Source organism: Embiotoca jacksoni, unplaced genomic scaffold, assembly GCF_022577435.1.
Source record: "Embiotoca jacksoni isolate LCO1_2020_lvr unplaced genomic scaffold, fEmbJac1.0.p SCAF_22, whole genome shotgun sequence".
NCBI lineage: Eukaryota > Metazoa > Chordata > Actinopteri > Embiotocidae > Embiotoca > Embiotoca jacksoni.
The window spans coordinates 6,138,652-6,155,115 of NW_027185363.1; the positions used below are offsets into that span (position 1 = coordinate 6,138,652).

At 39.9% G+C, this 16,464-nt stretch overlaps 1 protein-coding gene across 2 annotated transcripts; it reads left to right on the forward strand.

Annotated features, from left to right (window-relative positions):
• Window positions 1–256: 256 nt before the first annotated feature.
• On the forward strand, window positions 257–16,420 carry mapre2 (microtubule-associated protein, RP/EB family, member 2). 2 transcript variants are annotated; one of them, XM_069157520.1, is made up of 7 exons: window positions 257–308; window positions 8,989–9,116; window positions 9,748–9,893; window positions 9,999–10,215; window positions 10,380–10,525; window positions 14,659–14,817; window positions 15,020–16,420. In XM_069157520.1, the coding sequence occupies exons 2-7, from the start codon at window positions 8,996–8,998 to the stop codon at window positions 15,107–15,109; spliced, it is 879 nt and encodes a 292-aa protein (XP_069013621.1). In that variant the 5' UTR covers window positions 257–308; window positions 8,989–8,995; the 3' UTR covers window positions 15,110–16,420. The 2 variants fall into 2 exon arrangements, with proteins under 2 accessions (XP_069013621.1, XP_069013620.1); XM_069157519.1 differs by lacking the exon at window positions 257–308 and adding an exon at window positions 5,921–6,259.
• The last annotated feature ends 44 nt before the right edge of the window (window positions 16,421–16,464 follow it).

Genomic DNA, 16,464 nt, shown 5'->3' on the forward strand with positions numbered 1-16,464 from the left:
AGGTGGTTTTCAGTTGAGTACATTTTAGGTAAAAGATCTGTCGCTTCTCAGGAGGGAAAAGTGAAGTGACAAGACAAGAGGTGTCTGTCGTGAATGATCAACGCATCAAAACGTGATTGGTCAATTTTAGAACAGATGTCAGTGACGGACCAATCAGCTGGAACGCCGGTGAGACGCTGTCCAATCAGGCACCCGCTCGGCGGTGTCCGTCTATTGAGAATGGGCGTTTGAGGGTGGGGTGACTCAGCCGGAAAACAGCTTCTTTTTTTTTTTTAACACGTTGTAAACCTGCGGATCGGAGTTCACTGGTGAGTCAGATTTGCTTTGTTGAACAATTTCAACCTGTAATTTGATTTGAAACGCGTAACATGATGAATGACCGCAGTGATGAGAGCGTTATTTCCGGTGTTTCGTCCGGTGATGTGTACCCAGGATCGGGGCAGATGTCGGCTGTCACTGTTCTGACAAAGTGTCGGCAGGAGCAAAATTAGCCAACTGTAACTTGGCGGTTGGTTGAACAAGATCTTCTGCTGTCCCTTTTTTTTTTTTAGTAACTACCGTCCTGGTAAAACACTCTTTATGTCGTCTGTCATTGTTTGTCTGTGTAATCGCGTGCTTTCCAATCATAGTGTCTCTTATTTCCAACACGGAGCTGCGTTAGCTCCATTCACTTTGACTGGACTTGAAGCAGCTAGCTGCTACGTTGCAGATTTGCTTAACAAATCTCAGAAATTGGCAGGACTGTCTTGTTGTTTTTCCCTCCTCATCACCAACAACAGCTGAAGGGTATTTCTGAGGGGGGGCAGACGTGAAGAAGGGGGTGACCACTCACCAGGCTGGGCTTTTGTCTTGGGTGCAAAATTGCCCCTTCTTCCAAATAACAAATAGAAACACAGACACATGATGTGTTTCATGTAATGATTCGACAAGTTTACAAAATTAAGATGTCCTATATATCGCTGCTCCCTCCTCTCTGCCCTCATTTAAGTCAGTGCCTGGAAGTGAACCCCTGAACTTCAATTGAACTTTAATTGTCAAGAATAATTTTTGCACCCTTTACGATCAACCTGAGACACAACCTGGACATTATAACCTAACCTACAACTCAAGATCACCGAGACTCCCTTTCTGTATTTCTGAATGTCGAGGGTTTTAGCTACTGGGTGGAGCTGCTACCTCTCCACCCACCGACTTGCAGTGCAATGGAAAGTTTGGTGGGATAGGACTGCAGGAAGCACAGCACAGCCTTTCCACTGACTGGAACAAGTTCACGCATCGCAGCGCAATGCTGATTTATTGTAGGAGAACACAGTCACTGTAAATCATCGTCCTCCAGCTGTGCAGTAACAACATGCTACCCCGCCCTTACATAAATTGACAGCAGGCAACATTAACAGAAAAACAGCACTTAGCTCAGTTAGCTGCCCCCCCCCTCCTGCTGTGCCTCTGGACTCCCACCCACTTGAGTGATTGTTGAATTTGGTGGCCTTTATCTACATTTATTGTCAATAATCGGTACAGGTCATATGCACACTGTTGTCAGCATTCATAACTCAAATGTAGGAAGATATTAAAGTGAGGTTTGTGTTCTGCTTATGCAACTGGCTGTTAGGTTGGTGAGTTTTATGATGACAATCTATGTAATCTATATTATCCTACGGTTGTGAGGAGTTGCTTTAATGGAAAGTAAAAACACAGTGATCTGCATCATTAAATGTCGCAAAATCACACTAATCTAACCTTAAGGCACAATATGTGAGATTTAAGTCCCATCTTGTGATACCACTTTGTACGTTAAGAGGCATTAGTGAGTTACTGTAGCATCCAGGTCTGCCTCAGCCCAGCGCTCAGAGGTACAGCATTATGGTCAAATGTTGTGTATTCTTGTCCTGCCTTTAGTTAGCAATTGTCTTTTTTTATATCTGATAAATGTAAGCTTAGCTTGTATGAACCCAGTAGTAGATTGACTAGAAACATGGTGATCAGTTAAGCCTATTGTTAACATATATTTTAGATTTCTTGTTTTTTTTGCAAGACCACAGTAACAAGAAAACATTCAAAACTGTTCCATCGCACCAGAACTCAAAACATATCATCAGGTTTACAGTATCCACTGAAGTTGCTGTTTTCCAACAATACTGGACACTTAATTTAACTGACATATCACTATTCATTTTAGTGTTACGCTTAGTTTTGGGTCATCTCTATCAGACATTCACACCACATTAAAAAAGAACACGTGAATTTAACTCAACTCACATTGAGTGAAATTTTTGATAGCTTTGCTCTTCACAGTGTTAAAATCATTCCTGTATATTTAATAAAGCGTCATGCAGTGTTTTGGAATCTAATAGTACCTCATATTAATTGATCTATTGTCCTCTGGACTCTGAACTGAGAGCCCAGTAGGATACTGATGAACATCAGCCCTCTACACAGCTGCCTCAGATCAGAATTAATTTTTGAAGTGTCGTTGCGAAGACATTTAGACATGTTGTGCATCAGCTGCAGTGTAACTCCAGATATGCCTTTTGTTTTCTCATTTTCAAAAGACAAATCTTGTCTTTTTGTTGTGTGCATCGAGGAGGAGACTCTTTCTACACTTGAAGTAAGCAGCGGTACGCCCGGAGGATGTGTCATTCTTGTGTTAATTTACTTATTTCATTCTTGTGCTTTACATTTTGACCGTGTATTTAAAAAAAAAAAAAAAGCCTGCATGCTGCACCTCTGTGGTGTCACTTCAGGCCCTTCAGATTGGGAAGTTTCCAATGACAGCGTGGCGATAACTTTTCCCGGCTGGCACTGCCACATTTTGGCGGGATGCAGCTGCTGCCCACATGGACAAGCTCAGAGATTTCCGGTATCCTTCTGTCTCTGATGTTTGACCATGTCGTGTTGCTTTCTGCTTCCAGATACGAAGCAGACCTCTGTGCTTGCGTTTTGATGCCGTGGTTGTCACTTGTCAGTCTGAGAGGGCCTTTAGCATTACTCTATTGGAAATGTAGCACTGCATGCTTGTGGCTCTTAGTTTGTAATTTCCAGTGTCCACAATTTGGTCATTGAAAGAGATTAGTTCCTGGTTATTCCTTGTGTTTGGCTTTGCAGGAATTTGTGCAAGACTAAACTTTTGACCCCATAAAGGAAGGAGGAATGTCCCGAATATATTTCCCTTCAGAATTACCACACAAGCTTCCTATGCTCAAGGTGAATATTATACATTTTGTGCACTGCCTTGATTTATTTCTGTTATTTTTAGATATTTAAAAAAGCACTTCAAAGACTAGCTCTAGAGATTTTCTGCAATTCCTCCGCACCCGCTTTGCTGACACGTGCCTTTTAAAAGCGCCTGGTTGATTGATTCAAGTTGAAAAAATAAGAGTAATGATGTAAATTATGGTTAAAATTTCACAGTTAAAAGCTACTGAAATTTGGAATGAGTCTTCAAAGTGAAGCTGACTTTGTGAGGCTGTGCATATACACATGGAGAATGAAAATCCTGACATAAGACACCAGGCAAATGAAAAATGCTGACTTGCACTCAAAGATTAAACTCAAAATGTATAATTTTATATTACATATTTCTATTTAACTTTATCATATATCTTTATCAGAGATCAGTTTAAAAAAAAGTCTGTCCTTAGACTCTAAAGTTCATAAGTTGTAGACAAAAAAAGTGACCTCAACTATGGCCTGATGGTGGCACTAGAGTCTTTGTTAGGTTTCATTGAGCACAGACTCTGAGTTATGTGAATTTCAGCCTTTATCTGCCAAGGCAGTAATGGATAAAATAAGATAAGATTGACTTTAATAATCCCACAGTGGGGAAATTCAGTTGCCACAGCAGCAAGTAAAAAACAAAGTGCACACAAAATAAAAAAATGTACAAATACATATAAGTTAAATAGAAAAATATTATTTTTGAATAAATACGCACAAACAGACTAAACACACAAAAAAACCAAACAAATAAAATACAAATACAAATAAATAAATACAGTTTGGGATGAATGGGAAAAAAAATGGATCCAAATATATTTTGTTATTTGGACAGTAAAGTTTTCTTGAAGATCCCTCCTTTACATTCTGGTAAGGCCTGGAAAAGGTGTCAAGAATCAAATTATTTAGTGTTGTGACATGGCTGACGTTAATAAGGCAACTTATTTGACCCGCAAAACAGATGCTGACAGGTGCAAAAGTGGTGCAAATATTACAGGCTCAGACTTTAGATGACCTTTGGACTGATGGCATGCCTGATAGATTGTTGTATTGACTCAAAATCTGTATTCTTGGACTATTGGTGTTTATGTTTACATAAAAACGTAAAGGACTATAATGGGACCGGGGGAAAAAACAGTGACATTTTGAAAAAAAAAAAAAAAAAAAAAAACAGCAAACAATGACAGAGAAAATCTGTGGCAGCACAAGAAAAACAGCAGATAAAAATTAAGGCAGTAAAACAGAGCAGTAGAAATGCTGCACCATATATTGTCACACTATATACATTGGAGACCTGATGAATGGCCGAACATACAGTAGATTATAAAATTCCTGCATAAAACATCTTATCTGTGTATTAGTTTACTTAGAGATTTTACATCAAATAAGTTTTCCATCTTGCCTGTTAAATATGTGCTGGTTCAAATACAGCAGCTTCCCATTCTTGATTACTAACCATATAAGGTTGGACCGACACAGATAGTTGTATTCTCTAGGAGTGCAATGTTGGGTCAGTCTCGACAAATTTGATATCTGTAACAATTAGATATGCCCAAGAATGTTCCCCGCACTTCCATTTTAAATGATGACCTTCACCTTTTAAATATTGTCCCATTCACAGCAGTGGCTCAAAAGCAACGTAAAAAACAACAGATGTGGCAACGCAAACTGATGGTTGCTTAGCAACCACAAGACAACAAAGTATGCACTGTTATAAGATCCTTGTATGGTGCAATAATACAGCGTTATTTTTACACCCCTCAACAGACATCTCAAAATGTACATACGTTTACACAATATTAAGTTAATTCAGCAATTTGTTGGTCAAAAGAGCAACCATTTAGATAAACATTCAAGCTATTTTTTTTTTAAGCTATAAAGACAAAAATAATGACAAAATTTTCAAATGAGTATTTGCTGTTTTATTATTGTGATATAATACTGTTTATATTTTGGGTTTCATGACATTCATCGTAGTGCCATTGTTTTTTTTATTTTACTAATTCATGGCATTATGTGATTTTACAAAATAATCATAATAATCAAAAATAAAAAGAAGGTTTTTAACCAGTAGATCCATTGATCTACTTGTTATTTTCCTGGTTAATCTATTATTGTTTTAGGTGGAACAAACCTCAGAAAATGGGGATAAATCCCCTCCAAAAGTTCCCATGGCTCATTTTTTTTTAGCTCTCTTATTTTTTCTGATCAACTGTCCAAAAACCCCAAATCATACAGCCATATATCACATTTAAAAAAGCTTGAATCAGTACATTTGTGCTCAAAGTGGGTTTATTTAACGTGTTTTATTTGAGATATTTCACTTGATTGATTCATCTGGTTAGTAATCAAAACCGTGTGGTTACTTACCATGTAACTGATGGTCATTGTCATCAGCACTACTTTCCCGCTTTTGTTAAATTGTAATGACAATTAACAATGTGATTATCATGTAAAGGGTGTGGAGGTGAAGCTGGGTGGGCTGCGTTTTCCTTTTAATGTTATTAACACTAGTCAGTTGATTGGTTATTGTCTCTTGAGTGTTGTGATGAATGGCCTTTCACCGTCACATCGGCATCCCAAAAGTCGACAAAGCGTCGCGCATTGATCTGACCGATGACGATGCCTTTTCTTTTTTTTTTTGTCTTTGTTTTTTACTAAGCACGCAAACGATCAATGCAATTTGGTGTGCTGAAATAGCCCACCATAAGGAACAGGCAGCCAACCCCATCAGTCACGTGGTACAGGGTGCAGCAACGTCATTAGGGCAGAGATTTGTGAGGAATAAGCAGACAGAAGGAAGGAGCCCCGGAGGTGCGGCACTTTCTTCGCATTTTGCATCGTTCCTGTTGTTGTTTTTTTTTTTTTCTTCCCGGGCAGAGAGAGAACAGAGTATCTGTTCAACATTTTAAGAGACCCAAATGCCCGGTCCCACCCAAGCCCTTTCCCCAAATGGAGAGAATAACAACGACATCGTCCCGGACAACGGAACCAACATCATTCCTTACAGGAAAAATACAGTGCGAGGAGAGCGCGCCTACAGGTAAACCCGTGTAATGCCGCATTTCATTTGATGTAAGAAGAAGAAAAAAAAAAAAAAAAAGAGAAAGAAAGAAAGAAAGCATAAAAAAGAAACGCGCACTGCTGCAGACAGAAACTTGTATTCTGGCCTCCTCCTCGACGTTTTGCTTTGCACCGTATTTCCCTCCCCCCCCCGCCCCCCCCACCCACCCCTCTCCCCTGTTGTCTCCTGTCATGTTAGCTCTCTCCGAGTGTGTCCGACACCATTGGCGTAAATCGCTCCCAAGTTAGTTTAAACCCTTTCGGTGCTTCAAAAGCGAGCGAGCCGTACCACCGCTGCCGCCAGTAAAATGCCGTTTTTTTTTTTTGGTTTTTTTTTTTTTTTTTTTTTTTTTTTGGTGCGCAGAGACACGAGACGCATTTTGGAGGAGTGGGGTCGGCCACGGTCCGACTTGTCAAATGACAGGCAGACAAACGCCCCTGCTGCTCCAATATCCCCATCGTGATATGACACTCCCGCTGCTACCAGAATAATCCCCCGCTGTCCCGATTTCACGTGTGTTTGGTTTGATGTTTTTTTTTTTTTTTTTTTTTTAATGCGGTGAAGCTCCCACGACCTGCTGCACAAGCCGCGGTCTCCCCCCTCTCCCCCCCCCTCTGATCGGAGCCGGTCATCAGCCCAGCCCTGGTCGTCGGCTGGCTATCTCTGCCTGCCAGGCTAACAAAGCATGCTAACAGCAGCGCATACATCCGCTTTGTTGACATGAGATGGGCTGGCCCAGTTTCCTTCCTTCCTTCCTTCCCTCCTTCCCAGAGACTCGAGTCAGCCGAGGCTCCGCTCTTGCACGATAGCCCCAACATTATTACGGAAAGACTTGTGTTACACTGCATCCACCCCCCCGTCTCTGCTAGGGGATAATGCCTTATCGGGACGTCAGTCGATGCTATAATGTGATCAGAGGGGTGTTTTTTTTGTTGTTGTTGCAGCTCTCCTGCTGTTATCTACCAGCGATGTCGGCTTAAGTGGGGGATACTGCCCGTCTTCATTTTTTTTGCAGAGGAATTTTTTTGGGGGGGAAAAAAAAAAATGCCCATTTCGTAAATGTTCATGGCACATTTGACCTGATCGCTGCTTCGATTAAGGAAAGCTGTGATTTTTTTTTTATAAACAAAATGCCGATCGGGCTTTAAATGACAAAATCCCATGAATACACTGTTGAAAAGGAGGCCCGCACGTGTTGACAGGCAAACTTGCAAGCAGCGTGTTATGTTTGTAAAGCTTAAAATAGTCCCATTCCCTCAGAACGATCAATAACATTGCCAGTGTTTGTAAGAAAAAGATGCTCGTATTTGAGATGTGTGCGTGGGACCTTGATGGGCGAGCCTCGGATATATGTGGGATGCCCTGATGCACCGATCGATGGGATGTTTTCTGGGCATTTTGTGGAACTGCTTAATCTGTAGCTTAAGGATCAAAGCCTCCTGTTGTGTTTTTGGCACATTTGTATGCTTTTAGTCTGTCGGCCTGAATACCCCCGTTGCCCCGAAGCAACAAACGTCACAGTTTTGCAACCAAATATAAAATTATCTAATCAGGTTGTGCAACAGCTTCTATTTACCATGCAGGGAAGAAAGAAAAAAAAAAATCCAATTATCAGACCACAGGCTCAATTTTCAGAAACCTGCAGACCCTGCTGCAGCAGTATCAAAAGGCAATAGTGGATCACCTTCTTATTGTTTAGGCCATCTGTTAACAAAACAGATTTTTAGATATGACAATTTCCCAAAGGAAGCCCTAAAGCTGTATTCCTTATATGTATGTATGTTCAGATACTTAAATCTGTTTGAGTCTAAAGTTGAACTTGGCTCAACAAGTTTGACCCTACCATGCACTACAGTGATATATTTGTATGCTGTATTTCAATGCAGTGTGTGTATTTTAATCTAAATTAAGTTATACTGTTTTAATTTTGCCAAAGGTACATGCCTAATTCAGTCTATGAGCCCAAACCTTTATTTCTAAAATGAAATTGTGTCCTTATTGGAGGCTTGACTGCTCTGCGTCGAGCTCAACTCTGACAGTTGGGCACACCTGAAGAGGAGGAGCCACTCTCTGTACAGTGTAAAGATACGAGTACCTGTCACATGCAGCAGCGAGGGGTTGGGTGTTGTTTGGAGCTCAGGGCTTCTTTGCAGATCCCTGTGGGCACGTGGACCAACGCCAACCGTCATGTCATGATGTAAATCTTGATGCAGTCTTACTGTGTGGCTTCTAGCCTGAACATTTTATTCAAGCAGTTACTGAATTCAATTTACTCCATTGACAGTTTTTCTGCTTTTGGGTGTGTTGTGTTAAGGACCTCCGCATGCATACGAAAATGAAGTGCCTCTATTATTACAGTTGTACAGTATGCACACACATTAAGCTTTTTGCTTTAGGTATTTAGAAAGATTTCTCATGCTCTAAAGTATTATTAGGATTAAAAAAATCAGTACATCCGGTCAGTGTAAAGTCGTTGTTTAGTTTGTCTCACTGTTGGAATTGTTATTAACTTGCCCTTAGAGTTAATACAGTTTGCATGTATTTATCGTTTTGACTGCTTTGTCTTTTTTTTTTATTGTGAGTAGGGACCCACAGTGAATAGCTGCTGTCTTTTGAAATCTTCATCGATTCTAATTGTAGAACTGGAGAAAATAGGACATTTATTGCCAATGCACTGCTTCTGTTTATGATTGTTTTGTCTGTTGCAGTTGGGGGATGGCGGTCAACGTATATTCTACCTCAATAACCCAGGAGACTATGAGCAGGCATGACATCACTGCCTGGGTTAACGACATTCTCGGCCTAAACTATACGAAAGTGGAGCAGCTCTCCTCAGGTGAGAACAAACGGCCTTCTCTTCCTCTCATCCTCCTCCTACCTCTTCTGCTGCATGTGTCGGGGCGACTGTTTGAGATGGAAAGCATGTTTTGGCGATTACATCTCCGCCTGTAAAGCAAGACGGGGTTTGAATAATTTTCTGTGTAAGCTGGCAGTTAAAAGCGACCTGTGGAAGCATGCTCACCTCTCCCTGGCAGAGCGTCATCTATAAATAAACTTGTAGGCTGCCGTGTTCTCCTGCTGTGACCAAGTAATCCAATTTCAATCAGAAACACACGCATGCACAGCCCCCTTTTCTGACGGTGTTCGATGTAGATTACTTCTAACGTGCTCCTAAGTTGGGTTAATGTGAGCTTCATTTTAGGTTGAGCTGCTGCCCTCTTTTCAAATGGGAAAGGCCCAACTTCAGTTAATATTAGCCATGTTACCAAGACTGTTCATTAGTATTTTTCTTTTTATGGAAACGGGGTCAGTGATCTGGACATGGAAAAGGCTCCCAGGCTTTTTGTTATTTCAGGGGATTCTTGTTACGTGAAGGCAGACATGAGAAATCCTCCACTATGTCTGGGCTCAGTTTTCTCGTCATGCAGGGAGTTGTGTACTCAACTTACTTTTTGTTGATTCTTCAGGAGCTGCCTATTGCCAGTTCATGGATCTGCTCTTCCCTGGCTGCATCAGTCTCAAAAAGGTCAAGTTTCAAGCTAAATTGGAGCACGAGTACATTCACAATTTCAAAGTCTTGCAGGCTTCCTTCAAAAGGATGAATGTTGACAAGGTAGGGTTCCTCACTGTCACTCAGTGTTTGCATTGTTGCTCGCTTGTTGCTTGTATTTCAATTCCCCCCACCCCTTTTTTTTTGTTTGTTTGTTTTATTGTCCAGATTATTCCTGTGGAGAAACTGGTTAAAGGCAGATTTCAGGACAATCTTGATTTCATCCAGTGGTTCAAGAAATTCTATGATGCCAATTACGATGGTAAAGAGTATGACCCGCTTGAAGCCAGACAGGGTCAGGATGCCATTCCCCCACCCGACCCTGGTGAGCAAATCTTCAATCTGCCAAAGAAGTCTCACCATGCAGCCAGTTCCCCCACGGCAGGTAAGCTTCAACTTAAATGTATTTTATTTCTTATTTTAACGCGACATCGCTAAATAGTGATGCTTGGGAATATTTATATTCTTATCATCAACTCCTGTGACTATTAGCTCTGAATATTGTTAAGTTGTCAGTAAAGATTCTAATAAACCTTTTATCCGCTGTAGGAGCATCGAGGTCAAGCTCAACTACCCCCAAAACTGCAACACCGACATCCAGACCTTCGTCAGCCAAAAAGATCCCTACAGCTGTAGCGATTCCTGCCAAAGGAGAGAAAGAACTGGAAGCACAGGTCACGCATCTTACTGAGGAGGTATGTTCAAGAAAATCAGGTCTTACCATCTAAATTTAGTATTTCTACGTTTTGTTTTTTTTCTCTCCACATGGCCCACATGCTTTTGTCCAGCGCTGTTAGCGTTCACCACTGAACTGCAGTGATGACCTTTCCGAGCGCACAGACACCTCCACTACACATTTTTGAATTGAGCACATATAGCTGGTTTTTAGTGCCCAGGAATTGCAGCTACATGTAAATACATAATTCATTTTTTATTTATGAGCAGTTCTTAATCTCTTAAAACGCCAATTGTTCTCACCCTACATACAGAGACAGGTGGTCTAAAAAAAAATATTGTACAACTTAGATTTGTTAACAGGATCAATGATGTGTTGTTTGGTCTTGATCCAAATGACCAAATTGTTTGTCTTAGAGGTCCCATATTTGACACTTTTCCAGTGTTTTATTTTTGGCAGTCTTGATATCCAAAAGAAGATATTTTTTGGGGTTAAACATACCAAAAGCATCGCAACATAGTTTTACATCTCTCTTTAGCTTCTCTCTACAGCTCTTTCAACAACAGGCTGTTATATATCAATGACACTCTTTTCTAATTGGCTGACTCTTTTCTGAGTGACACACGTTCAGGCCAACCACAGGCTTTTTTCAGGCTTGTGGCTTATTAGCTCAACAGTTGAACGATGCTCTGTGTTTTCTTCTGTATAAAATATTGGACAGTGGTCCGGGCTGAGGCTGGACATATGATGTCAGCTTGAGTTTGTGACATCACAAATTTACAGAAATCCGAACAGCACAGTTGCTGGATTAGGGCTTTGTGCATTCCCATGTGGAGTGAGTGTTTTAACACTTTTACAGTATTTATAAAGCACCTGGAGATGCTTATGATCTAAAAAGGGAAATCTGCATTTTTACAATATGGGACCTTTTAAAAATTATATTTGGCCACTATTACAGACTGCTTCCAACTTTAAAGCACTACAACAGATCACCAACTAACAACCATTTAGAAATTGTTAAGCCGTTTCTGGGGCTGTTGTTGTATTGTGAAGATTAATCAGCGGACTATTTATGTTGTGTATATAAATCTGCTTGTCAAAAACATTGCATTGGCACTGCTGGTCTTTGCTCCATGATTGTTTTGTTGATGGTTTCAAACAAAATAATGCTAAATCAGAGTCTTGACCTCAGTCCAGTTCCACCTGAAGCTCAATCAGTCATGGCACCTTTGCTTGAGCAGTTTTGAAAAGAGAAATTCTACATCTTTTGTTTTTCTATCAAGTGTAGGAATGTATTTGCATACACTATCTATGGGTTGCTGTCAAGCCTGCTGCTGCTAAATATTCCCTTGAATATTTCCCTTTATTGTGTATTCTAAACTTGCTACTCATTTAAATCTGCTTGTAGAGATTTTTTTTTTTTTAAAGTGTCATTATAAACAGCCAATGTGAAACAATATTGAAACAAAAAGACACTAGACAAAGACAAAGCGAGCGGGAGGTTGGTTATATAGTGTGACCACGAGCCAGAAAGAAAACTTGCTAGCCACCAATTGAATTTATTAAGATTTGAACATTTGTGAGGCAGCAGCTGGCAAATGAAGAGCATCTTAACAAAAGACTAAATGGATCAATAGATTATCAATGACAAGATAATGATTGAGTTCTAATCCATTAACTAATCACTTAAGTGAATTATTGGTTGAGCACTACTCTGGACCAGTGAGATTTTGTGCACTTCAGACAACTTCTTTTTATCCTTTATAAACTATTTATCTTATGTCAGTTACTTGAATGAATCGCTTAGATCAGTGTAAAGAATACTTTGTGTTGCTTCCCCTTCTGTTGTCCCGTTGACTGCTTGTTTTTTACTTTCTTCCGTCCCTCCCGAAAATCGCGATCTTGCAATCACAATAATTCTTGCAAATTCAGGCAGTCGCCACAATATTTGTGCGAGTTTGCAATTTTGCAAAATTCCTGAGATTATTGTGCAAAAGATGGCATCAACAAAAAGCTCTGCTGAAAGTATTATGGTATGAAGTCGCCTTCCCAAACCAAACTCACTTTATTAACAAAAATAGCCCCTCATTTTCAATGAGCAAGGCTCTGCTACTTCTCACATCACCAAAACAAACTCCATAGGAGAAAACCGGAAGAAGCGGGAAAAAACTAGGGGACAGGATTTGTGGGAAATGTGGTCTTCTATTTTAAAGGAGGAAGACTGGATGTTAAACTAGTTTTATTTGTAGTTTTTAGTTGTAAGAAACTGCACTTTGTTTTTGTGCATATAGTAGGCATGTGTGTTTAATTAATATCAAGTAACAGCATCTAAAGCTCTTAATTTGAAAGCACGCTGAGCCTTTGTTTTCTATATTACAGTCGCAGGCTGTCTGTTTTCTAAAACTGTGTCACTTTTAGGAAGTTTTTGCAATGTTGAGCCTCGTGCTTCTCGGAGTTCAATAATAAAATAAATATAGATTAGATCTGAAATATTTCTGTGATGTGCAGCGTGCTTATTATTCATTCATTCATTCAACTTTTATTTATACTCGAGTAATCATTGAGGGTGACCCTCATTTACAATGACCTCGAGTCGAGTTGACAGAGATGAGATTGTACCACAGTTGAGCTTATAGATAACCATTTTCTGTCAGATGAAGGAAGATTAACCTGAAAGACAAATTAAAATCAACAAAAACATAAAATAAGAAGGTTATGTAAGAAGCATTAAAATATAAGTTATGTAGTTTGAGTAGATAAAGCGGAGTAAAATACAGTTATATCAAACCATTTCAAGTACGTGTTTGGATATTTAAAATCAAGCTTCGGAAATGTGTAAGTGGAGTAAGTGAATTGATTTGAAGGAGATTCTGTATTTTGTTCCAGGAGTCAGGTGCACTAAAGTTAAAAGCAGACTTTCCCAGATGAGTTCTTAACGTGTGGAGCACGTAATAAGAGCCGGTTAGTGGAGCGGGTCTGATGAGGCCCGTCTGTGTATAACAGGGCAGTTTTCCAATCAGAGCTTTATAAATAAAGAGATGCCAGTGAGTGTCACGTCTCTTTTGAAGAGAGGACCATCCAGCCATATCATATAGAAGGCGGTGACGGGTATTGTAGCCGTTACCTGTAGTAAATCTGAGGGCGGAATGGGAGACAGAGTCCAGAGATTTAAGTGTTGAGGATGATGCATGTCTGTAAATCACATCGCCGTAGTCTAGGATTGACATGAAGACTTCCTCAACAACCCTTTTTCTGCAAAACATGGGAAACATGGTTTTGTTTCTATGTCTGAGTCTGCACACAAGGTTATCGATGTGAAATTTGAATGCGAGTTTTTCATCAATCCAGATGCCGAGACATTTATATTCTGTGACTCTTTCGATTGCAAATCAATTCAAGGTAGAAATATTGAGATTATTGTAATCTATGGATCTGCTTCAAGGAATACAACATAAACTTTGTTTTGCTTGCATTTAATAGAAGTCTTGTATCTTAAGGAGCTTGCTGGACAGCACTGTAAGTTTTCCACTGCCACTTGTACAGAATTGGCAACGTGGTACAGCACTGTGTCGTCCGCGTACAGATGTGAATGACAATTGACCAGAGATGAAAAAATATTGTTGATGTAAATAGTAATAAAAGAACTGGTCCTAGAATTGAGACCTGTGGAGCACCTTTTGTTCCTGGTAAAATACTCAGTGGTGGCTTCCCAGTTTAACAGATTGTTGTCTCTCTGATCGGTAGTTCCTGAACCAATTACATGAGTCGAGTCCAATATTATGCAGCCTCTTTAAGAGTAGGCAATGATCAACAGTATCAAATGCTTTTGACAGATCAGCAACATTATCAGAGGAAGTGATTACATAATTCTCTTTATCAGGTAGTGCATAACAAAAAAAAAAAAAAAAAAAAAAAAAAAAAAAAAATTCCCCTAAACTTGCATTTCTTATTCCTGCAATTTTACCGCAAAAAACTCGCAAATTGCACAGTAATGTTTGAAAAAAACAACAACTCAATATCAAGCATTTTTGATTGCAACAATTGCAAAAAAATAAACTCCGCGAAACCCTGGAGGGACCGTTTCTGAGAGTTGTTGGTTTAACTGATGCTTTAACCGTCCTCTGAACTTTTTTTTTGTTTTTTTTTTTGCAGGTGAACACATTAAAGATGGCACTGGAAGGAGTGGAGAAGGAGCGGGACTACTACTTCAGCAAGCTGCGCGAGGTGGAGCTGCTGTGCCAGGAACACGGTGAAGAAAATGCCCCGTTTGTCGATCGGCTAATGGAGGTTCTTTACGCCACGGACGACCAGGTCAGCCCGGGACATTAGATCGATCTGAACAGGATTTAGGACAGTTCGTGTTCAGTGTTGTTGCTTTTCCTGTTGGAGAAATCATGTGAAAGTTATTGTGTGGTTGGGAGATAAGAATTCAGTCTTTGTTTGCAGTCGCATGACTTTGCCTCGAACTATATTCACTGTCAGTGTCTTTTTTTTTTTTTTTTTTTTTTTTTAGGGTGAGGCTGATGGTGACGGACAGGATGTGGACCAGCAAACCCACGAGGAAGTACCAGATGATCAGCAGGAGGAACAGGACGAATACTGACTGCCATCATCCCTCACCACAGTTACACCCCTTCTTTTTATTCTGTGAGAACTGTTCAAGGATCTTTATTTTTCCTCATGGGTTATTTTCTTTGTTCTCTCCAAGACTGAGCACATGAAGCAAACTCCTGAATAGAAGCACCATCACACTTTTTCATTTTTGTATCCCTCTGCTCACTGTTCGGTGTTTTCGTGACTTTTGGTGAACTGCTGTGGCAGGTTTGTGGCGATGACCTCCACCAGCAGCCAAGCTCAGACCATCAAAGAAGTTGTTGCGAGGACTGTGTGGGTGGAAAGTCGGTTCAAATCCAACAGTAGATGTGATGAAATGCTGAAGTTTTTAGACGGGTAGTCACTACCTGTCAGTGCAAGTGTTAACCTCCCAGCTTTTGTCCTTTTCATTTTGTTTTTTATTTTGCATATCAAGAATATTAATCACAAGAATGCAATAAGCAAAGCCCTGGAAGGGCTCGTAGTAGCTCTTATTTAACCTCCTTCCATATGTTGCACTGACATTTGACTCTGTATTGGACAATCTGTCCATAGACCCTCCCTCACCGTATTTATTATTATTAAGCCTTAGAAATAGTGCAAGAATTTGCATTGCATCCTCATGAAGGAGGCGACTACAGTCAATGAATTGTGAATAAAATGTAGTAAAAACCTATGACTGTCTTGACAACTGTCCTCACAAATTACAAGATTTCAGATAATCGGTGTGCTCAGCATTGTGTTATTCGCACCACACAAGGTGGTTTAGTGATAGCGGTTTACTTGGTATGCCATAAACATAGGGAAGAAGGAAACATTGTTGTGGACTCGTCTTATTACAAAGCAGCGTTTTAAGTTTTAAACCTCAGCTGGAACTCGTGGTCTGTTCAGATTTCAGTCAGTTTTTATTTGTTAAACCACAAGTCTTACACGAGACGAGTCGGTTCACTGAGCAATTTGCCACACTATATTCCAGAAAGTACGTTATATACCCTTTCTTAATATTGCATTTACTAATATTGAACTGGGCAGTGCACCACAATGCTTTAGTCATATATTATTGTGTAAATGAAAAGGAATGTAAACATGTACTGTCAAATAATTAATGAATGGTAATTGTTTTTTTTTCATGTCCCACTCATTATGCATTCCCCAAAAAACGTGTTGCATGTTTGCATTTTATTTGTGAATAACTTGACCTGCTTTTTACATATTTAATAAAAAACAAACATGTTAAGTGAGCTTTTGTATGTTTAACCTGCTATTTGAAAGAAGTGAGATTCGGATGGATTTGCTGTAATAAAATTACATTTTGAGTCTACGGGAGGTTGTCACGTCACTCCGCACTGACAATCTTGACGGCAG

Bases quoted from the DNA above. Each gene is read 5' to 3' on its own strand.
- mapre2 (XM_069157519.1), top strand. From the start codon at position 6,138: ATGCCCGGTCCCACCCAAGCCCTTTCCCCAAATGGAGAGAATAACAAC. The intron at 6,260-8,988 runs GTAAACCCGTGT...TGTCTGTTGCAG, and splicing joins CGAGGAGAGCGCGCCTACAG to TTGGGGGATGGCGGTCAACG. The intron at 10,216-10,379 runs GTAAGCTTCAAC...TATCCGCTGTAG, and splicing joins AGCCAGTTCCCCCACGGCAG to GAGCATCGAGGTCAAGCTCA.